Consider the following 23,614-nt stretch of genomic DNA (forward strand, 5'->3'; position numbering starts at 1 on the left):
GGGAGCAGGCGGATCAGACTGGTGAATGGGGCAGGTCGCTGCGCCGGGAGAGTGGAGATTTATTACAACGGCAGCTGGGGGACAGTCTGTGATGATTCCTGGGATCTGTCAGACTCCAATGTCATTTGTAAACAACTGGGATGTGGACGTGCCATCAATGCAACTGTATCTGCTCATTATGGGCAAGGATCCGGGCAGATCTGGCTGGATGATGTGAACTGCTCTGGGAATGAATCCAATCTCTGGGCGTGTCCTTCCAGGGGCTGGGGCCAGCACAACTGCAGACACAAAGAGGACGCCGGAGTTCTCTGCTCAGGTCTGTTCTGTGAATGCTCTTGTGAGCCGTATTACCAGGGGATTTAATGGAGGGGGCAGATGTTTAAGGAGATTGCTGAGAACGATACTTTCCCTGACTATCTCTGCCTCCCTTTCCCTTTTGTAACTACCTACCAAGGTCACCATTAGAAAGTCCTCAGCTCCCACTCAGAGATACTGGAGATATTGCAAGATTTCCCTAATGTTAGAATGCTGCATCTCAGGTATCTGAAGGAGACAGTATCATGGAAACCAGTGACTGAAAAGGATGTAGGGTCCTAGTGGAGAAATAACTGAACATGGCGCATGTGACGGGTTGGGTCATAGAAACCCCTTGGGAACTGCCACCTGATGTGCTGAGACTACCTCTGAACCTGTTTTCCCTGCCAGCTTGGGCCTTCAGTGCCCTGCCTGGTTGTGCCAGACAGGCTTGCCTGCTACAAACCCAGACCCAGGTCTGAACAACATCCCCCAAAAGCTGCAGGCTAAACTGAAAACAGCTTAAGAAATGTTCCTGTCTCCAGCACTCAGATACCCAGCTCCTAATGGGGTCCAAATCCCAAATAAATCTGTTTTACCCTGTATAAAGCTTATACAGGTTAATCACATAAAGTGTTCGCCCTCTATAACACTGATAGAGGTATGCACAGCTGTTTGACGCCCCCCCCCCCAGGTATTAATACATACTCTGGGTTCATTAATAAGTAAAAAGTGATTTTATTAAATACAAAAAGTAGCATTTAAGTGGTCCCAAGTAATAACAGACAGAACAAAGTGAATTACCAAGCAAAATAAAATAAAACACACAAGTCTAAGCCTAATACAGGAAAAAAACTGAATACAGATAAAATCTCACCCTCAAAGATGTTTCAATAAGCTTCTTTCACAGACTGGATGCCTTCCTAGTCTGGGCCCAATCCTTTCCCCTGGTACAGCCCTTGTTCCAGCTCAGGTGGTAGCTAGGGGATTTATCATGATTGCAGCCCCCTTTGTTCTGTTCCACCCCCTTATATATCTTTTGCACAAAGCGGGAATCCTTTGTCCCTCTCTGGGTTCCCACCCCTCCTTCTAAATGGAAAAAGCACCAGGTTAAAGATGGATTCCAGTTCAGGTGACATGATCACATGTCACTGTAAGACTTCATTACCCATTTGCCAGCACACAGGTATACAGGAAGACTTACAAGTAAACAGAGCAATCTACAGTCAAGTATCCTGGTTAATGGGAGCCATCAAGATTCCAAACCACCATTAATGGCCCACACTTTGCATAATTACAATAGGCCCTCAGAGTTATATTTCATATTTCTAGTTTCAGATACAAGAATGATACATACATACAAATAGGATGACCACACTCAGTAGATTATAAGCTTTGTAATGGTACCTTACAAGAGACCTTTTGCATGAATCATATTCCAGTTACATCATATTCACACTCATTAGCATATTTTCATAAAATCATATAGAGTGCAACATCACAAGTGTATAAGTACTTGCGCAGGGACAAAACACTGGTAAGTAGAGGCCTCTTTAATCTGCAATGTCACAAGCTTCCAGTGCCTTGTGTGGCAAAATGGGCTAATGTGAATCTTGGATATATAAACAGGGGAGCATAGAGTAGGAGTGGGGACTAAATTTTACTGTTGTATATGGCACTGGTGAGACAGATACTGGGATACTGTGTCCAGGTCTGATGTCCACAAAAATTGGAGAGGGAGCAGAGAAGAGCCACAAAAATGATCTGATGAATAAAAGCCTTACGGTGAGAGATTTAAGATGCTGAATCTGTTTAGCTCATCAAAACGATCAACAGGTAACTTGATTCCAGTGCATAAGTTCCGTCACAAGGACAACATACCACTTACTAAAGGGCTCTTTAATCTAATGGAGAAAGGCAGAACAAGAGTCAATGGCTGGAAGCTGAAACCTGACAAATTCACATCAGAAATAAAGCCCACGTTTTTAACAGGGAGGGTGATTAACCATCAGAACAAACTACCAGGGAAATGGTGCATTCCGGATCTCTTGAAGTCTTCCTGTTTAGACTGGATGCATTTCTGGAAGCTATGCTTACGTCAAACTCAAGTTATTAGGCTCTATGCAGCTGTTTTACAGAAGGTCAAATTATTTGATTGCATGATCCCTGTCACGCTGTCTGGAGTGGCTCACGAGTCTGAGTGCCCACCTCAGGGCAGATGGTGAGGAACAAGGCAACACCCCAAACTGGTGGTGTGTTCTATAAGTAGATTTCACCAAGACAGTAACAGATGTGAACTCCTGGACCAATGTTCCCTGTAATTTTTTACATCCATGTGCGGAATGAAATTTGTTATGTGCACCAGTATAGAGGTGATGTGTGGCGGGGTTGAGGCCAAGGGGTTTTCGGAGTGTGGGAGGTGGCTCAGGGCCAGGGCAGAGGGTGGCAGTGTGCAGGGTGAGGGCTCTGGCTGGGGGTGAGGGCTCTGGGGTGGGCCCAGGGATGAGGGGTTCAGGGTGCAGGAGGGGGCTCAGGGCTGGGGCAGAGTTGGGAGTATGGCGGGGGGGTGAGGGCTCCGGCTGGGGGTGTGGGCTATGGGGTGGGGTCATGGATGAAGGGTTTGGGGTGCAGGCTGCCATGGGGCTGTGGCAGGGAAAGAGGACTACCCCCAGCCCTCTCTTGGTGCAGCAGCTCGGGGGCCAGAGAAGAGGCACCTCTCCCCACTGTGGCAGCTCCAGGGCTGGGGAACAGGCGCCTCTCCAGTCCAGGCCCCTGTGGCTGAGTGCCTATGCGGCCCTTCATAGCCTGCTGTGCGGACACATGGCCACGCAGCTTAGAGGAAACTTAGTCCTGGATCACTATATCTATCTTACCATGGAGTCACAGACAGTCCCCTTAGACTCTCCAGTCTATCTTGTCACCCAGACAAACTGGACTTAGTGATAATTGGTCACTTACACCAAAAATCACACCACATTCAGGTTTCTTCCAGTCCCAAGAGACCAGTCACTTACCCCAGATCAGTTGGTACCCTGGATCTTACATCAAAGACAATGCCTGACGCCAATTCTGTAATAAACTATATACAGTGTTATTAACTAGGGAAAAAAATAAAAGGGTTATTTACAGAGTTAAAGAAAGCAATCATCTATACACAAATGAGTTACCATTTACATCCTAGGAGTGACAGAGTTGTAGTGATCTGTCAATTCCAAATGTCGTTCAATGCTGACCTAGGGGTAACCCTTTGGGGTCTCTGGCTTCCGTTTGGTGTCTCTAGCCCTGTCAGAGTTCAAACAGCCAAAAAGATGAAAAATCTTCACGTCTATTATTTTTATTTCCCTCTTCCAGCCTTCAAAGTGATGGGATGAGGTCTTCTGCATGTACTACATGCAGGGGATGGATGCGGGGGAACATTCCTGTGCCTGAGTTCACAGGTTCAGAGCAAACATTTTCAGTTATAAAGCAAAACTTACATATTTTCCTGTAGCATGGACCACAGACATTACAAGTGAGATTAATGCCTGCAGCAACTAACCACCATTTCGTAGAGTCTAAACACTAAATACGTTCTTACAAGACTAATACCTGTTTTGAGCAAAACTAACACACAGGTGACCTGGCCTGGTCTCCAGCTATGAGATTGTAAGTTCTCAGCTGCAGCCTGGGCAAAAGGTGGCATCTGGCCTGCCAATGCCACAATCCTTCCCGGCCTTTATCTATTACAATCTCAATGTAGCTGCTCGTAAATGGTGGCTTTCCAGAGATGCCCACTGTATTTCTAAGGGGCCTGTGCTGTCTAAAAGAGTCTCTCACTCTTGGAGTGGTTCTCTAGCAGTTGCTCCTGCAGAATGATGCACAGGATCGTTAGCCATCGCTGGGATTTCACTCTTCACTCCCCAGTTCATTTCAGAATCAGACGATTTAAATTTCCTTTTTGTGCATTTCCTTCTAGAATTCACAGATCTGAGGCTGGTGAGCGACAGTGACTGTGCTGGGCGGCTGGAGGTTTTCTACAATGGGACATGGGGCAGTGTTTGCTCCAATCAGATGTCTGGAGTCACCCCAGCAATTGTCTGCAAACAGCTGAACTGTGGAGACGGAGGGCAGATTGCAAGAGACTTGGAATATGGAGCAGGTTCTGGTCCCACGTGGCTGGACCACGTTGCATGCAGTGAGCAGCACAGCTCCCTTTGGCAGTGTCCATCAGAGCCCTGGGATCCAAAGTCATGTGATAACCGAGCAGAAGAAACCCATATTTCTTGCACTGGTAATTCTGAAACTAGCTGCATGCGCGCGTGCAAACACACATATACATGATGTGTTCAATTAATTGAAGAGTTAGGATAGAACTTTTACTGTTATTCACATCTCAGTGTAGGCAGATGTAAATTCTCAACACAAGATATGAACATATTTTCATGATGTTTTATAGGAACAAGCATTTGCCTGATTAACAACAAACATGGAAGTTAATCAATTAATTATAAAAGAAACCGGTGTTACGCAGTGTGATAAGGTAGTGTGAGATCCAAGAAAAGCCTCTTACTAGAGACCATCATTAGGCAGCTCTGTGGTTATTAATCCTTTTGGGATGAACAATCAGAGATGGGCCCAGGCTGTGCAGTTTGGGTCAGAACTGGAATCCCGCACAAGTCTATGTGCATGTCGGCCTGTGTGTCTGAGTAACAGCTGAATAGCAAATTCATTGGGTATTAAATGACCCAGAGTTCACATTTCAGTTCATACAGTGCTGAAATTAGGGGTTTAAAAATACAGATAAATTCTACTCCTACATCACACACACAACTCAGTGCATTCACCTCAGCTTTTTCTCCCCGTAGGAAAAAAAGCAAAACCAACTCAGACCCTGTTTGCCGAATGCCCGAACTCTGCAAGCTGCACAGGTATCTCTGCTTCTCACGGTCTCCCTCTTGGTCCCTAAGGACTTTCCCAGCTGTCCCAGTAACATGTGAGGTTTCTGCATTTCCAGACCAGGAGAAGTTACGTTTCGTGAGAGGAGAGGACAGATGCTCGGGGAGAGTGGAGGTTTGGTACCGTGGCTCCTGGGGAACAGTTTGTGATGACTCCTGGGACATGGCGGATGCTAACGTTGTGTGTAAACAACTGGGCTGTGGATCTGCTGTATCTGCCCTGGGGGAGGCTGCATTTGGCGAGGGGACTGGTCCCATTTGGGTGGAGAAGGTGAACTGCAGAGGGACAGAGTCATCTCTCTGGGACTGTCCTGCCAAGCCCTGGGGTGAGAGCAACTGTGATCATAAGGAAGATGCTACTGTGAATTGCTCAGGTGAGTGAAAGGAGATGTTTCTGCTACATGCTGTAATTTTCAGGAAGATGGATGGATCAGCTCACCGCCCTATGGCCTGGTCTACACTAACCCCCCAATTCGAACTAAGGTACGCAACTTCAGCTACGTGAATAACGTAGCTGAAGTCGACGTACCTTAGTTCGAACTTACCGCGGTCCAGACGCGGCAGGCAGGCTCCCCCGTCGACTCCGCGTACTCCTCGCGCCGAGCAGGATTACCGGAGTCGACGGCGAGCACTTCTGGGTTCGATTTATCGCGTCCAGACAAGACGCGATAAATCGAACCCAGAAGTTCGATTGCCTGCCGCCGAACCAGCGCGTAAGTATAGACAAGCCCTATGCCTTTGGTCCAAGACCAGGACCTCTCATCTCCTGTGTGCAGGAGCATCATGGATGCTGTGGGGTGGAACCTTTGTGGGGTCAGACTGGCTCAGTTATCAGCCCATATAACCCCTGCATCCATCACATGCCCCAGTGTGATGGTTTGTTATGAGAGTCCTCATTGCTGCACAGAGCACAAGGGACTTGGACCTTAAATCACTAACAAACAGGCCCTGTGCTGCTGTGAGGGAGTTTGTGGAGGTGACAGCTGGAGACAACCAGGGACTCTCAGTGGTGAGGTTCCCCCCGGGGAACAAACACGTCACCTCCCCCTCGCTCCAGACTCCAACTCTCCTCCCTTTCCCTTTGCAGGTATGACAGAGAGGACAGATTCTCCAAATATCCCAGGTAAAGCATCCCCCTTCTCCATCAAGGGTTAAATTTCCCTGGTGCTGGGTCACAGAGGAGGAGCTGCAAGCTGCAGCCTGAGGGAAGGAGCTCCTTTCCCTGGCCTGTGACATCTGAGGGCGAAGGATACCCAGGTGGGAGCTGCAGGCCCTGCTGAGCAGGAGGATTCCTGTCTGCTGGTTCCAGCTGACAGGGCAGGGCCCATGATTTAAACAGCAGCCTGTGAGCTGCCCCCATGGCACATAGACTGTGTCCCAGCCCGTTACACCTGCTGTCCTGGGCCGTGCAATGAGTGACTGGGGAGCTCCGTGGGGCCCTCTGACTCTCACAGGATAATCTCTCCTTGTCGCATGTTAATTTCCATCCAGGTCCCCCGCGCCGCCCTCCGACCGACAGTGGGAGAGTCACGGTGCCCGTGATCATCTGCATTATCCTGGGGGCCCTGCTCTGCCTGGTCTTAATCATCCTGGGGGCGCACGTGCGAAGTGCCAGGGCACAGCACAGAGGTGGGTCCTGCTTGGTGTCACTGTGCAAAATGCCTCTGCAATCGCAGGGGGACTGCAGGGTGTCAGGGTGAGGGTGATACCGGGCTGGGTGGGGTGGCTAAGGATGCCTGTTAACTCCTCTCTCATTTAATATTTCATTAACTGTCTGGCAGTGGAACTGCCCAGCCATGAAATCTGGAGATGATGCTAGCGAGCGACCTTTACAGTTTCAGAGAAGCTACATCTGTATCCCACCCACCCTCCGGTGATCCACTCCAGGAGTGCCCACTCAGGCCTCCAGTCGTCACCTGTCTCCGGGTGGGAACCCCTTGTCCCACCTCCTTGTGGCCAGGGGTTTTTAATACTGCACAGCCCCCTGCCTTCCACTGTGACCCCCCAGCAAACCAGTCTGCCTAAAGGCCAGCCCCCATGCTGTGCGTTCTCCCCAAGGGCTATGAGCAGTGTGTTGTCAGCAGTTACAAGTTACCACCCAGCTCTCTTTCAGCAGACTATACCTTATTAGTAAGATAAAAACATCGGAGAAACCCTCCCCCCCCCCACACACACACATGTTTTTTTCTTCCTGGAGGAGCTGTGGTAACCCTCCCACATGCAGTAGAACATAAACCATTCATACATTTAATACAGTGATTTCCAAAGATACTGCCTAGGGTTGCAGTATCTGTCACGCAGAGGGGTTCTGAATATCATGAGGAGAGACATCATGGAAAAGGAACCTAGAGAAATTGGAAATATTGTCAAGGGAAAAAAAGTGTATAAAAATAGAGCTGTGGTAAATAGTTGTGAAGAGAGTGATCCAGTAGAAAAGACAATCTGAGGAAGGAGAAGTGCTGGAAAGGAGCATTATACTGTATTGTACTCAAATCTGGCACTTGTAGGGGATTTTACATCTATAATACACTATACAAACATTAGCGATTAGCTCCTTGGCAAGAAGATAGAGGACGGGATTGCCGTCAACATACATGTAACATTCACAACTTTGCAGTAAGACAATGCCTATAATCAGATCTCATGCTTCAGGGCTTCAGCCATTCACCTGCAGGGGTCAGGAAGGACTTCAGGGAAGCCCCCATATTTGTGTTTAGTTTTGCTTTGTTTTGTTTCTTGCCCTCCTCTGAAGTATCAGACATTAGCTACAGATGGAGATGTGACACTGGATGGGCCGGACCAGTCCTCTGAGGTGGTACAGAGAAACCTCTTTCTAAGATATCTGGCTAGTGTCTTTTCCACATGCTCAGGGTCAAACCAATTGTCAGATTTGGGTCAGGAAGGAATTTTCCCTCAGGTCAGATTGGCAAAAAGGGACTTTTGGGGATTTTCATCTTCCTCTGAAGTATGGAGCATGGATCTCCTGGCAGGATTATCTAGGCATCTCTCACCTAGTCAGTTCCCTGCCATTGCGGGGGCCTTGGGCATTGGTGGTACCTTCGTCGCTCCTGCTTTCTGCCTGTCGCACATTCTGCTGAGGACTGAAATGCTTTAGTCTAAGTGCATCTTTGGACTCAAACCTAGGGGTATCTGGGTGAAATGCAGTGGCCTGTGTTATACAGGAGGTCAGACTAGATGTTCTAATGGTCCCTTCTGGCCTTAAACTCTATGGGAAAAAAACCCACAATGTTATCACCATTTTGCAGATAAACACCAGTGTGGGGGAAGAATTATTTAAGCTGCTCCAAAGGGGAATAGCCAGGAATAATAAAATGAGATTAAAAAGAGGAACATTTAAGCTGAATGTGAGGAAGCTTCCGGACAGCGAATTAGCCCTGGGAACCATCATCAAAGGGCTATTGTGGAAAGAAACCCTGTCACCTGTCTCATTTAAATTCCAGCAGTGGGAATGTGCTGTAGGGTTCAGGCTCGGACTGGACCCACGGGGGAGGGGCTGGATGATCCCATAGTGTTTCTCATCTCCGGTTTCAATGACCCTGTGCAAACCCTGACCTTTGTTTTCAGGTTCCAGAAGACCCTTGGATCCCTTCTCAGAGGCCGTGTATGAGGAGATTGATTATAACCTGATGAGAGAGAAGCAGGAGATGTTCAGTCGCTCAGGTCTGTGTGTCTCACTCTTAACAGGGAGCAGCTATCTAATGCCCTTTCCATCTGACACGCTGACCCAGAGTTCAATCACTGCAGCTTCAGCCTGTGAGCTTGTCATTGGAACTGGGCACAAGTCTTCATTACAAAATATTTTGGTGAAAAATGCAGATTCAGAGACACTGAAACATTTCACAAATTCCTGTCAATTTCACCCAATTATTCCAAATACACACAGAACAGTTCATTTCATTTCAACACTTTCTAAAGAAAACATTTGTTTTTTTCAATTTGATAGTATTTTTCCATTAGAAATTTCCTTTAATTTTATCTATAAAAACAAATAAACAAAAATTCACTAATGTCCAAAAGAACACAAAATGGTTTCAGTCAAAATTAAACTTCTTTTTTAACTTTTGCATTTGCTAAAAATTACAACAACAACAACAGTCATTTTTGGCTCAGCTCAAAACAATGTTGGGTTTTGTTTTGTTTTTTGTTTTTTCCCCCCAATGGCCAGAGAACCAAACCATCTGTTTTTTTGCCAAGCTCTAGCTGTGGGAGTTGGGTCTGTGGTGAGACCAGCAGTTACTGATATAGACTGAGGAAGATGGGCTTCCTTCCTTCCCACCATACAGTGAGTGTCCCAATTGTAGGGACAGTTAATGTAACTCTGCTTGTCCTGCAGCCTTGGAGTGTAACCAGTGAGGGGTCAGGAAAGCGACTGTCTGGGGCCAGGCTAAACTATCATTTGAAAACTTCTCTGGAGCATTGGAGCAGGGGATGTTCTGTGACCCCCTCCTATCACAGCCACTGGTCTGCTGGGTTGGCTCCCTCCTGCCCCTGGAGCAGAGAGCTCAGCCCAGGAGAGCCTCATGACTTCGAGTCACGGCCCTTTGTGCCATTTTGTCTCAATGTCTGATGGGAACATCCTGCCCAAGGGCTGTGCTGTGGTGGGCCTCTGGGAACATGCTCAGGGCATCCCACAGCACCACTGCCAAGACGGTTACAGCGAATCACAGACTCTGCTCTGGGCCTTTCTTGGCCTAATCTGGAAACACCATGGAGCTGATCGACTGATTCATGGGGGAGGTGGGTATTTCCCTTAAGAAGGAGGAGTCCCCTCTGCGGCTGAGGAGGCCAGGACCATTGTGGAACTTCCCTGGACCAGCAGCTAGAGAGATGCCCTTCACTCACCCCACTATATTTCAGGTCAGATTGTAGCATCCCCTCAGTCACATTTACCACAGTGACATGGAGATTTCTCTTGGGGAGTCTGCGTCAGCCTCTCACCGCTCAGAGTCGCTGTGAGTCACCATGTCCTGTAGAAGAAGGAATAGACTGAGGCTGGAAATCCTGCTCCTGGCCCCAGATGTGTTCATAGTCCCACAATTCAGCTGTTCTCACTGTGATGAATTTCTGGTTCTTGTCTCTCCAGTCTCCTATTCAGATGATTCAGTGACAAAGCTGCAGTATTACACCGGGGACAGCGAGGGGGAAAACGATCCTGGATCAGAACAAGGTAATGGGGAGGAGCAGACTCAGGCCGAGAGACCCAAATCTGGGCAGAGAACAGATCTTCTATGACACTTTCTGCAATCGCGAGAAGCTGGAGGAGACGGGTCAGTCTCTTTGTATGGAAGGTGTCAATGCCCAGCAGAGCTCATCTCTCACCTCTGAGAGAGAGAGGGGAAGATTGTCCTGTATTATAATTACAGATGGGCTCAGCCCAACTCACTGATCCGAACCCACCAGAACATTGTGGGTGGCGGGATTTGCAGATACTGACCCCAGCTCTGGATCTCAGTTTTGCAGCTGGCACCTGTTGCTATAACAAGCTGAAGCAAAACCCTGGAACTGAACTTTCTGGCCTGGGCCCATCTCTAATGATATACAGGGCGGCATTTCTACCCCAGCTGCTCTCAAGGGAGTCCATGATTTGGGCCCTGTGGGAGTTTAGCCTGTGGCTGGGGGAGGAGACACCGAACAGATGAGCCAGTTCTGCTGAGAAGCTGGAGCGCTGCCAAGCTGAGCCCTGGGCTGCCTGAGAGGCTAGAGGAGAGCAGGAGCTCACAAAGGATCAGGCCAGTGACCTGCCAGCGGGAGCTTTAATTCTTGGAGCAGGGAGGTTTCTCCTCCCAAATGTGACAGGAGATCAGCTGGATTCAGAGACCGTCTCTGGCCTGGCAGCTCCCATGTCCCAACTTGTTATCTCAGCACAAGCCCAGATCCTGCTCCCACTGAAACACATAAAAGAGCTGCTGTTGGATTCTGCAGGGACAGGATTGGCCCCTAGTTATATCTGGGACTCCTGCTTTACTGTATTTCTCTGACTCGTTCCCTTCTCACCATGGGCCCCCTGCGACTTCCCCTCTCACATGCCATGATAAACAGCTCTAGTTATAAGGGCCACCTGCGCTGAAGAGACACCGCTGGTGCCATGGGCTGAGTGTGGTGTTTGCTGTTTCAGAGGGAGCTTCCCTGGGGGCATCTCAACTGGATTACGATAACGTGGAGGAGCCTGCCTTGACCAACGTCCCCCAGACTCCAGATGGCCGAGGTGAGCAGTGAATCCGCCTCCTGGAAGCAACGTCACCCTGACGAAAAACTAAATGTGTTTCCCAGTAGGAACAATAATGGTTTGTTAAGAAAACCACAAAGTTCACCCACCAGTATTATCTATTGGCGCAACACTGGGGGCGCTGACCAGGTGCATTACAAGAGCTGTGTGGAGGCCCAGGGGTAGGGAAGCGTTTGATGTCCTAGGTCATGACAGAGACCCATTGCAGGGACTGAAGGAGCAGTGTGCTCAGGAGCTGCCCACGCTGTACTTGGCTCAGGTCACTGTCCTGGGACCCTCATTGCTGTGAGCACTAAGGTTACTCACCATCTGTAAAGAGAACGCATCAAAGCAAAGACCTTTACATATCAGCAATATTCCCTGCCAGCCTTTCCTGGTATGCAGCTATGGCAGCTTATATACATCTGTGTCAGACACGCTGTGACAGGGGGATGGGTGGGACAGAGATTTTACACCCAAGGGCCAATGTTGCACCCTTATTAGCTGGCTCAGCTCCCAGTGGTGTCAGCACACTGGAGACTGATGGCAGGTTATGGGGTAAACTTTATCAGGAGAATGCATTGAAAAGACATTTTAAAAATAATGTCAAGTTTAGGAAGGCGAAGACAAACTCTGGACAATTCCAAGTCATTTACGTTTGTAATTATTGTAACCAAATGCCTTGTGGAGCAATCCCTCTAGGCTAGATTCCAGTCACCTCTTTCTAGAACTTCCCCTTCCCCTTGTCATCTGGGATCCACTCAACCAGCTATTGAAATGTATCAAATGAATGTGATATGTAAAATCCCTCAATCTGAGGGTTCCAGAGGAGGACTCCTCTTCCCGCCCTGAGAGTGGAAGTTAAGTGCTGGGAAATCCCCAGGGACCAATGAGGATGGTGCATCTGCAGCTTGTAGTTTAATTCTGTCTTCACTGTGAGTATTCCCTTAATTACTTCACATCTTCACGTCAGATGCCCCTGCCCTGCCGGGAGATGTCCCAGGGGATGGTTATGATGATGCCAGAGAAGTGTCTGACCCTGAAGGTGACCCTGCTTTGGGGCAGAATGATGAGCAAGGCACTGGGGTGAATGACAGGGATTCACAGACAGGTGAGTGGAGAACTGTTTGCACTTCACAGTGTCTCTGCAGAATGGGGTAGCTGGAAATGTGGGGTACACAGTAAGGGAACAGCCCTGGCCAACCCAACGCCTGTGAGACAAACTCTCCTTCTCTTGTCTCTCCATTCCCTCAAAGCAGAGGCTTCCATGGGGAGAGGAACAGCAGGGTCCCTGCTGGGTGGTATTTTGTGGTCAAACCAGCATGATACCTAGGAACCTTCTGCCTCTAGGTTCCAATCCTTGTGTGGCTGCCACACCCTGGATGTGCTGGATTCCCACCAGTTCACTGCATGTGTATCTTTTAGGCAGAATCCTATGAATCAAAGTCCTGTTACTGCTGTGCAAATGTTAAAAAAGACATCACACGTCCTGTAAAAGTTGGGCTTTGCCCATTGTCCTTGGCCAAAATCTCCCCTCCCCTCCCAATTTTGCCATGAGCAGAGACACTATCGGCCACCCCAGAGGAGGTGCAGTGGTGATGAAATGTGCATTGATTAGTACTTGATAAGAATAACGTGCTTATGTTCACTGTTAGGGCAAAGTGAAAGTTATGATGTTCTTAACTAAGCGCTCCTGGCTGGTAAGTGCTTGGGTTTTCTCCATGAAGTAACAGGTAAATAGAGTTCTCATTTGGCAGTGTTAGCTGGTCTGGAAACCAAAGGTTTTACTTTCCAGACTATTTACAGAGATGATGGATTAGAACTTGTCATTGAGCCACCAGAAGACTGAAGGGGGAAAAATTCCTAACCATTACTGTAGAGCAGAGATTCTCAACTGTGGCACACGAAATATGTTCTGGGGCAGCGTGAGAAGCCAGAGCAGAGAGCAGTGGCTCCTTTCCGGGCACCCAGCTTTGAAGGCAGCACTGCCACCAGCAGCAGCGCAGAAGTAAGGATGGCAGAGAATGATGTTGCCACTCTCACATCTCTGCTGCTGCTGATGGTAGTGCTGCCTTCAGAGATGGGAGGACAGAGAGCTATATACTTAAATGGCTCTTTTTGATTCAATGCCCTACTGCTTTTCATATTTAGTGAGAGTTGCATGCTGATTTTTTTAAATCAGTGCATGTACTTGTGTGGTCGGGGGGGGGGTGTCAACTATAATGGACACAAAGAAGGGGGGTGATCAAATAAGTTTGAGAACCTCTACTGTAAACTCCACCTTGCTCTGCTGCTGCACATCACGATAGAGTGGATCCACTGACTGTATGTCTCCCCCTTGGCATTTTCAGGTGGGAGTCTGCACTCACTAAGGAGTGAAGCTGTCTCTGGGAGGGACAGGGAAACCCCGTTCCCGCTTCCTGGAGACACAGGTTATGATGATGTGGAACATGGTGACTCTGGGAGATCAATATCAGAACAATTTGATTGGAAAAAATAACCTTGTGATGATGTAAATGCTTTGCCTTTTTTTCTCAGAAATGCTTCCTCTGCTATTATGGCCTAGAGACAGTCCCTGCCTGGTAGATAGACAAAGCAGGTGTTTTTATAAGATTTGTGTGAAGTTGCAGGAAATACTAGTGGAAGTTGGAAAAGGTTCATAAACTTTCTTTGTATAATTTTCCATCATTTGAAGGGGGGTGGAAGTTTCCTGCATTTTTATGCCTATAATTTCTTCAGTGTGAATTTTGCCTTTTTCATATTAAATCTTTTCTGAAAGTCTTCCCTGTAGTGGAAATTTTTCTTGCCAGATGAATTGTGCAGTTTCCAGGGTTCATCATGAGGAGAGGCTGAGATACAACAAACCAAGAGACAAGGGTGGGCCACCTCTGGGTATGGCAGGCTGTTTGACGGTGGGGGAGGGAGGGGGGTTTACACTGAATGTTCTATCAGACATGTGGTAAAAGTGGAAAACAAGCAAGAGAATATTCTGAGATGAGCAACAGGGTTGTTCCTAAACCTAGGTCAGATCTGTAACCTTCATTGACTCCAAGGAGATAAATGAGAAATTATCCCTCATAATTCACACCTGAAATTAAACAAACAGTGAAAAGAATTCCACATTAGCAATAAATTTGGAGGATGAATATTTCTGCTAGGACAATAAATGAATTTTATAGAAAATAATGAAAAGAGGAGGGTTAATAAAAATCTGGGTTTTCACTGAAGCAATAAAACTAAAAGAAGTAGCAACTCACTGACTTGTTACTAGAAAACCCCAGTAAAACTGATTGTGTTCACACAGTGCAATATTTATTTCCATAACAATTTACAAATATAGTTTAATATCAATGCTGAGCTGAGTACTGACCAGTGGAGAAGCCAGAAGTGGTCTCTGGATGAACCTTCAGTGAAATCAGTATCAGAAAGCATGCAGAGTACATCGCTATTTCACCACAAATCCTGCATTCAGTTTGGTCACTTCATCTATACACGGATGCAATGGCAATAGAAATGTCAAGACAAGGCACGTCCAATCATCTGCATTCAGCAGGGCCAGGGGTCATATGAAGAGACAGAAATACAACAATTTACTTTCAAAAGGAGAAAAATAAAAAGACATTATTGAGAAGTGCAGTAGGGAACACTGACCCTTGCAGACTGAGTAAGGAAATCTCAGGGGCTGTGTTACCCTGTTCCAGAGGTTTTGTCCTCAAGACAGATGTGTGGGACAAAGGAAATCACTACAGAGAGAGTAGGTGGCCCCAGGGTGGATGTTTGTGCTTTGGCAGGGAACCCAGGCTGCTGACACTGCCTAGGGCCTGGGACTGGAGCCTTAAAGAGGGAGCGGGTGAAGGTTCCCTTCTTCTCTCAGGCTGAAGGAATCCTAGCAAATGTTCCTGGGTTGGTCAGTCCAAGGGTAGTTAATTATTTTTTGTCAAGGTCCAGATTTCTTGGTCAAGGTTAGTTAAGGTCCAGACTCGAGAGAAACATTTTTCACACCACAAGTGCCCCTGTTCAATGAACACATACAATTCTGTGTAATATACCCAGGGTCTATTGCAGGGGCAGCCAATAGGTGGACTGCGGACCAAAGCCAGACTGCCAGAGGTTTTTGACTGGATTTCAAAACTTTGGGGGGCCGTGGGCACTTAATATGTTGGGAGGCTAGTTAGGGTTGCCAACATTCAGTTCTGAAAACCAGACACCCTACTCCTCCCCCTCCCCCTCCCTCAAGGCCCTGCCATCTGCTCATTCGTCTCTCCCCCCTCCTCAACTCTGCTCTCTTCCTTTTAAAATTAAAACTGGCGTTTGATTATTACTAAACAAGGTGTAATTCCTTTGCATATTTTGAAAAGAAAAAAGTTAAAACTGACAGAGACGTGTTTAAGGACCTGATTCTGAAAACCCTATTTCATCTGTCTACTCCTTACTCCCATCAGCAGTTCAATTGAAGTCAATTTAAAGTCAATAGGATACTTGCATGAGCAAAGATTTTTCTTGTAATGTGCAGGATTGAGCCCAAAAATTGTTACTGTGGAAAGAAATCAAAAGAACTGGGCTAATTCCATCCCCTGAAGAGTATATAACTTTTTAAAAGCTTATCATATGTACTTTATTAATAGACTGGAATGGCTCCAAAGTTATTCACAAGCAGAGATGTGTTTGCAGACTGGGATCCATAATGATTTATTTGTAGAAGAGAAATCTGAGGAAATGTCCACCCTTCCCTCATCTATGCATTCTCTAGCCCTGAACATTCCGTAACTTCACAGCCAGGGGAATGCATTTGTCCTTTCCTCTATATATTTTTTCTGTGCTTTGCATTAGTCTAATTTTCTAAAATCTATTATGACAAACTATTTACCTCAGGCCACAGCTTGGAAACTTTGGTGTGCCTTTCCCACTCCTCCTCCTTCGTAGGAATTTCACAAATAACTCACAGTGTATAATAAGCCAGACTTTCTGAAATGAATTCACAGCATTCCCTTAAAAAGAAATTTTCCTGGACTGAAAGTTTGTGTATTACAACTTGTTTGTGGGTCCAAAAATAATAATAAAAAGCCTCATGTTATCTACCTTTTCTATAAAAAAAAAATGGCTTCAGAAAAACTGGGAAGCATCCCAGCCAAACTGAAAACCGTGGCATATGTCTTTACATATTGACTTTAAACAGCTGAAACTTAAAATGGTAGAATTAATTAGCAAATGTATCCATGCTGTTTGCAACAGTATTATAGGGTAACAATTGTTATGTTATCATTTCTCCTGATTTTTTTCTTCTTGCAAAAAATACCTTTAAAAAAAAAGTAAACAAATTTTGTACAGCATTTGAAAGCACCAGAAATAAATAAATAGCATTGGGGGGAAAAGGTATTTCCTATTCCCATCCTCTCTCCTCCTGGGTGGGTATTTAGTTTGGGGTTGGATTTTTGTTGCACTGCCTCCAGTAGCCCTGTTTAGGTGCTGGGATCTCATAGCCTTATTGAGGGGCTAATTCCTGGGCTCTGAAGCTGGGGAAATTTAGATGAGACATTAAAGAGAGTTTTTAAGCTTCTGACTGGAAACATACAGCCCAGTCCAACCACACACACAGCATATCACAAAAAACATATACAGCACAACCACACAAACCCAACCCAAATACACACACAGCACAGCAAACACACACACAGAGCACAACCCAAGTCAAATACAGGCACAGCACTACACAAAATATACACAAAACACAAACACACAACCCCAACACAAAATACCCACACAGCGTGACACAAAACATACACACAAAGCAACCTCACACACCCAATCCAACCACACACAGCAAATAATCCAAACACACACGCAATCACCCACGTACACAGCACAACACAAAGACACAACCCCAGCCTTCCATCCCTGCCCCACAGCACGAGCAGCACTGTCCACCAGTCGCCAGGTCTTAGCTGCCTTCCTGAGCCTCCCAGAGCCCTGTGGGGCGCCCAGAGACTCTCCACATTACCCGCAGCAGCCGGGCATGTCACAGCCACTCAGCAGGGACAGTAACTTCACGCCCTCCGGAAGACTGGAGCAAGTCCTGGGGAGCGGGCAGGTGGAGCTGTGGGCTGGAGAGAGGGGGTAGGAACATGAGGGACAGGCAGCGAGCCTGCCCAGTGCAGCAGTCTGGGAGCTAACCTTGTCTGTGAAGACCGAGGCAAAAAAAGCATTGAGTACTTCAGCTTTTTCCACATCATCTATCACTAGGTTGCCTCCCCCATTCAGTAAGGGCCCCACCCTTTACCTGTCCTTCTTGTTGTTAACATATCTTTAGAAACCCTTCTTGTTACCCTTCACATCCCTTGCTAGCTGCAACTCCAATTGTGCTTTGGCCTTCCTGATTACACCCCTGCATGCTTGAGCAATATTTTTATACTCCTCCCTAGTCATCTGTCCAAGTTTCCACTTCTTGTAAGCTTCCTTTATCTGTTTAAGCTCACCGAAGATTTCTCTGTTAAGCCAAGCTGGTCGCCTACCATATTTGCTATTCTTTCTGCACATTGGGATGGTCTGTTCCTGCACCCTCAATAAGGCTTCTTTAAAATACAGCCAGCTCTCCTGGACTCCTTTCCCCCTCATATTAGCCTCCCAGGGGATCCTGCCCATCAGTTCCCTGAGAGCAGGATCTGGGTATAGCTCACCAAATCAATTCCCTGCTATTGTGGGGGTCTCAGCTATTGGTGCCCCTCAGTCCCTCCTAATCTCTGCATGTGGCACACAATAGTTTATTCTCCTGAGGACTGTAACACTTTGGTCTAATTCAGGTTGGTGGGGTCTGTGCAGGGGAGACTTTGGTGGCCAGTGATGTGTATGGGGGTTAGACTGGATTATGCAGACAATTAATTGGCCGGCAATGGCGAACCGTGGCCACTGGGAGCTGCGGGTGGCTGTGCCTGTGGTCGGTCAATGTAAAGAAACTGTCTTGTGGCCCGCCAGCCAATTACTCTGATGGGCTGCATGAGGCACGTGGGATGCAGGTTGCCCACCTCTGATCTTTGTTATGACTACGATGTTGCAGTGTCTGAGCTGTTGCTGCCCTGGTTCTCAGGTTGTGACGTTCCCTGGTGTTATCTGGACTGGTGGTCTGCTAGGTCACTCCAATCCTGGACTCTGGGAGCCAGCCTTACCCTGCTCTGCTGTGAGAACCCGCACTCCTGGGCTGTTCACGCACAGCCTCTGGCATGTAAGCTGCTCCCAGCTACGAGAGTGAGCACTTTTGGCCAGTCGCTGCTTGGATTGTGCAACTGAATGACACTAGCCAATATCTTTGGTCCTGGACACAACCCTAGGAACCTCCGTCTTGCAGTGTGCAGTTATGCCCGCTGGATGCTGCAAGCTTATATGAGTTCGTCAATTTAACAAAGAAATTGATATGTACCAGGCTTGTTATCCCAAGTGGAGTCTGACGCACTTCAAACCAAATGCACTGCTTCAGGTAGAATAAACAAACTGATTTATTAACTATAAAAGATAGATTTTAAGTGATTATAAATCAAAGCACAACAAGTCAGATGTGGTCAAATGAAATAAAATCAAAACACATTGTAAGCTGATCTTAATACTTTCAATGCCCTTACACACTTAGATGCTTCTCATCACAGACTGGCTGTTTGCCCTTCAGCCAGGCTCTCCCCTTTGGTGGTGATGTCTGTCGATAGAGGTGGAAGAGAGACAGAGCAAGGCAAACGTCTCTCCTTTTTATCATGTTCTTTCTTCCCTCTTGGCTTTACCCCCCCAACTTCAGAGTCAGGTGAGCATTATCTCATCGTAGTCCCAAACTGACCAAAGGAAGGTGGGTGACTCACTCGAGAGTCCAACAGATCCTTTGTTGCTGCCTAGGCCAGTGTCCTTTGTTCCTGTGAGCTGGGCTGGGTTTGTCCCATACATGCCCTGATGAGGTGTGAACTGCCCCTCTGCTTCTGGAGAGTTTTGCCTGGGCTTATTTTAAGCCATGAGGACACATTTTAAGCCTCATAATTATATACATGAAATTACACCCTATAACATTACTATAACAACAATGCTCAATGCATCATGAGCCTTCCGAAGGCACCCGACGGGATAAACTTTGCATTGGATACCACACAATCATATTATAAGGATGAACATGGGGGTGCAGGGTGTTCCCCCAAGGCACAGAGTGTCACACAGATGCCTCCTCCTTCCAACCCAGTCACTTCCTAGTACTGAGGGAATGGCAGCTGCAGCAAAAGGTAATAGGGTGCTGGTGGAAGTAACTTTGGGGCAGTTACTAGCCACAGAAAACTAAACCTCTCCCAACTCCCCTGACTGCTGCACACCAAGATCTTTGGCCATACAGGAGACATTCCAGCACCCTCAGTGGAAGGAATTAGGGGAATGGAAACACCCAGGAGGGGAAGTTGCATATTTCAGCCATGTTGGTGTGGGTACCAGCTTAAACACATGCATTGGACACACAAGCAGAGCAAGTTCACACTGTTCGCACTGTAAAAACACCAAGAGGGACATGTTAATCTCAACACAAGTTCTGCTTTAACCCATTAGAAGCAATTACCAGTGTCCTGTAATTATTGGGGCAGCTCAGTGCCAGAGTACACCAAACCCCTGGGGTGCCAGTGCCATGCCAGGTGTACCGCGACTCGGAGGCAAACACTGTAGGTGCTTCATTATCTAGGCCTTGCAGGTGCAGGGTCCCAATGCTCAACACCTGGCTAAGGGAAAGGGTATTTTACTCGAGCTGGCAGGAAAGTGCCTGGTGCCTGGGGTGCCCTCTCCAGTCCATTTTCTACCCAAGCAAATAGGAGCTTGCAGGTTTCCAGGCCAGCTTAACTTAGTGTCCCCCATTGGGGCCACTTTGCACTGGCTTCTTGCTCAGCCACTGCTGCTCCTCCATAAACCTCTCACAGACCCGCACCCAGACGTAACCTCCAGCAGTCACAGCCTGTTCCACATGTGGCTCTGCAAACAGTTCCTGGGGACTGCCATCTGCATCCAGCTCTCTGTAGCTCCTCACTTGCCTTACAGCCACTGCTTCCTACAATAGCCCAGCCACCTCCTGGTTCAGGACTCTTCCTCTTATCCAGCCAGAGGAAAGGGATGTGCTGTGGAGAAGGGGCTGATGGGTGTTGTAGTCTCCTTCTTAGCAGATCCGTCACAGTCTCAAACATATGTAAGCGAGGGAATGGTCCTGCTATTGTGTGACTTTCCTGGTTTATACACTACCCCGGTGGAACTGGCTAGCAAAAGGATCCGAGTCCTCGCTCCCACTTCCTTTACCCAGACCTCAAAGGCTCCCCTTCCACTCTCGTGTGTGGCAGAGTCCTCGTAACCCCAACAAGGCTGGGCCCAGGATTCCTGGGGGACTCGACCCGCAACCTTGTCATGGTCTCTTAGGGCAGGGGCTAGGGTGTCCCCACTCCAGGGTGCTCTTTCTGCACTGGATGCTTCCCTTACATACAGTTCAAAGCAAATACACTTTATTAAACAGCAATCAATTTAAAAAAAACAAGGAAAAATGGGAAAGATTAAAGGAAAACACATAACCCCACTCTGTGCCACGGGGACATCACGGGGACAGTGTCCCTCACATGTTCCAGGCCCCTTCTCAGGCCCTGGCTGTGCTGCAGGGATGCTGTGGGTCAGACGCTTGCTCTGGCGGTGGCCACACACTCTCAGGCTCTAGGTGGCAGGACCCTTTTCCCAGCATCGCCCCACCCCATCTGAGTTACGATCCCCCTCCAAGTCTGGCCTGCAAGGCTTATGGCTGGGGGCATCTTCCTGTGCTGGGCCCACTGCCCAGGGTCCCCCTCGCCCTCCCCAGCTGCTCAGTGCACCTAGCTCCACATTGCTCCAGCCTCAGCTCCAGCTCCACACTGCCTCAGCACAACAGTCCCCTTACACATAGGCTAAAAAATTCTGCAAACAGAAGAAAGTTCCTCTCTGCCATATCAAATTATGACTCCCAAGGAGTTTTGAGGTCACAACAATAGTTTCTTTGTGAAAAAGGGAGCAAAGTCTGCATCTGCCTTTTCAGCTCATTTCTTTATATAATATAGTTTTGGGAACAACTGATTTCCTGTATTCTTTTACTGATTTAACCCCAAAAATTCTGAAATTTTACCAAGAAATGTAAATTTGGGAAAGTCAAAGTGTTTGTGAAAATTTTCATTTTTTTTTTTTTGGTTAAAACCATCTCTTGGGTCAATGGACCCTGTTCCACAGACTTTCAGGCCAGACTGAAGACTGGGCAACTGAAGGGAACATCCAATTGATAGAGAAAGTTTCTCTCTCTCCCAGCAGCAGGGTCAGCAAAGCCCCCATCACATAAGCTGGCAGGGATCATGTCCAGGACAGGTAGGGTACATCTCCAAAACCTTGACGACAGCATGGCCTGAGGCTCAGTAGGACTGACACTCTGTAGACCTGAGTCTAAGAAAAGAAATGGGATGGACACCGAACAACAAGCCAGCACAACCCACCCCTTTTCACTGTGGGGTTTTCAAAAACCAAAACGTTCCTCAATGTTGTTGTTTTGGGTTTAGATTTCCATAGAAAAACAAAAGTGTTTATGAGAAATTAAACACACACACACACACACACAAAGAATTGATGTTTTTAGACATGCTCTCCTCTGCTCACAGGAAGTAAGGCCTTCCCGTTTTCCCAAGAAGACTGTCTATAGTCTCTAAGGTCTATAGCCATAATTAGTGACTCTTCTGAAGACAGGCTTTGTCAGTGGGTGATTCCACCATCATGGCACATGCTTCATTTTGCCATGTCTCTGCCGGGTGTGGGAGGTGGGAGCAGCCCCATGCCGCTTGAGTTGGTTTGATCGGTGGAAGAGGTGAAGCACATGACATCCTTTCCTTTGTCCTCCCCTCTCCACTCTCTGGGTTACCTGCCAAGGAGGCTGCTCTTTGTCCCCTAATCTCCAGAGCCAGGGGCTCTGTTCTCACACAGCCCCGTCAGTGTCTGCAGACAGAGCTTGGGTTGGGAAGCCCCTGAGTCCCACTGGGCATGTTCCAGGGGGCTGGTGCGCTGCACTCTAGGATCTGCCGGAGCAGCTGGAGCAGCTTCTCCTCTTTCCCCCAGACCGTGCTGCGAGGTGGGGCACACACAGGGGAGCTGACTCTCAGGGCTGCTGTGGCCTGAGCAGTCCTGGCTTCCTGCTCCTTAACGGAGGGTGGATCCTTTCCCAGAAGAACCCCCTGCTGCTAGCGTAGTTCCTGTGTCCTGGTGCGCAGTGAGTGTGGGGGGGAAGGAAACATTGCACTGTTGCCAAAGCCCATGATTTTGTTAGGATTTTCTAAATCCCCAGCTCCTGGAGTCCAGACACTGCATGAGAGTCTCAGCCTTCATTTAAACACAGAGATGAAGTAACCCTCGTGGTTGTGGAGAAAAGCTTGAACACAGAGGGCCCCCTAAAGGCTCCGACACAGCAGGCAAAAGACAAGAATCCAAACATATTGTTTTAAAACATTGCATGATTTTTAAGCCAGTCTCATGACTCTGGGACCTGATTTATGATGTTTCAACTATTGTGGTTGGCAAGAGATTCACTGGTCCCAGACAGGCTTGAGTTGCACATCATGTCCAGGGGGCTGTCCTACTAGAGCAGCTGCACACCACAGTGTATTCCCAGGGCTTCCTGTAGGCCGCTGAGGCCTGGTTCTACCTTCTCTCCTCCAGCAACTGCCTGCTCAGGACAGTGTTCGCTACCCACAGCAGACAGAACAGCTAAAGGCTGAGAGATGGTTACAACCTTGTGTGCGAGTTTTTGAGCCATTGGAAGTCTGATTGCTCTGTTTCCATGGAGAAATCAGGCATCTGGACTGGTCCAGAAGATCAAAGAGAGAATCTGCATAGTGACGGCTTTCATCACACCTAGAAGGTTTAGGAGGCTTTTGTTTCAATCAAGTATTGCTCAGCAAATCAGCTGCCTCTGAACACTTCAAAGGGAAAACGTGATAAGGGGTAAAGAGATCCTCTGCCAAATGAATGATATTCCCATACATGGGTCAATGCAGAGCCAACATGGCCAATGTATCTTTGCAGTAGTAAAGGAACTAGAGAAGTTAGGTCTAAAATTAATCAATAAGGTGAGGTCTCAGAAAACAGGTCAAATCATTGATGGACAGAGGTCAGA

The 23,614-nt window shown here is 47.6% G+C and overlaps 1 protein-coding gene across 1 annotated transcript in view; it reads left to right on the plus strand.

The window, feature by feature from the left end:
* Nucleotides 1-23,334, plus strand: part of LOC113409241 (scavenger receptor cysteine-rich domain-containing protein SCART1-like) — a 47,582-nt gene extending 24,248 nt beyond the window's left edge. The window contains exons 5-9 of the mRNA XM_029914123.1: nucleotides 2-316; nucleotides 4,250-4,564; nucleotides 5,288-5,602; nucleotides 14,301-14,346; nucleotides 23,310-23,334. Of these exons, the coding sequence (XP_029769983.1) occupies nucleotides 2-316; nucleotides 4,250-4,564; nucleotides 5,288-5,602; nucleotides 14,301-14,346; nucleotides 23,310-23,334 (1,016 nt within the window). The remainder of the gene's footprint in view (nucleotide 1; nucleotides 317-4,249; nucleotides 4,565-5,287; nucleotides 5,603-14,300; nucleotides 14,347-23,309) is intronic.
* Nucleotides 23,335-23,614: the final 280 nt, after the last annotated feature.

Source organism: Terrapene carolina, unplaced genomic scaffold (assembly GCF_002925995.2).
Source record: "Terrapene carolina triunguis isolate 2854851 unplaced genomic scaffold, T_m_triunguis-2.0 Scaffold31492, whole genome shotgun sequence".
Classification (NCBI taxonomy): domain Eukaryota; kingdom Metazoa; phylum Chordata; order Testudines; family Emydidae; genus Terrapene; species Terrapene triunguis.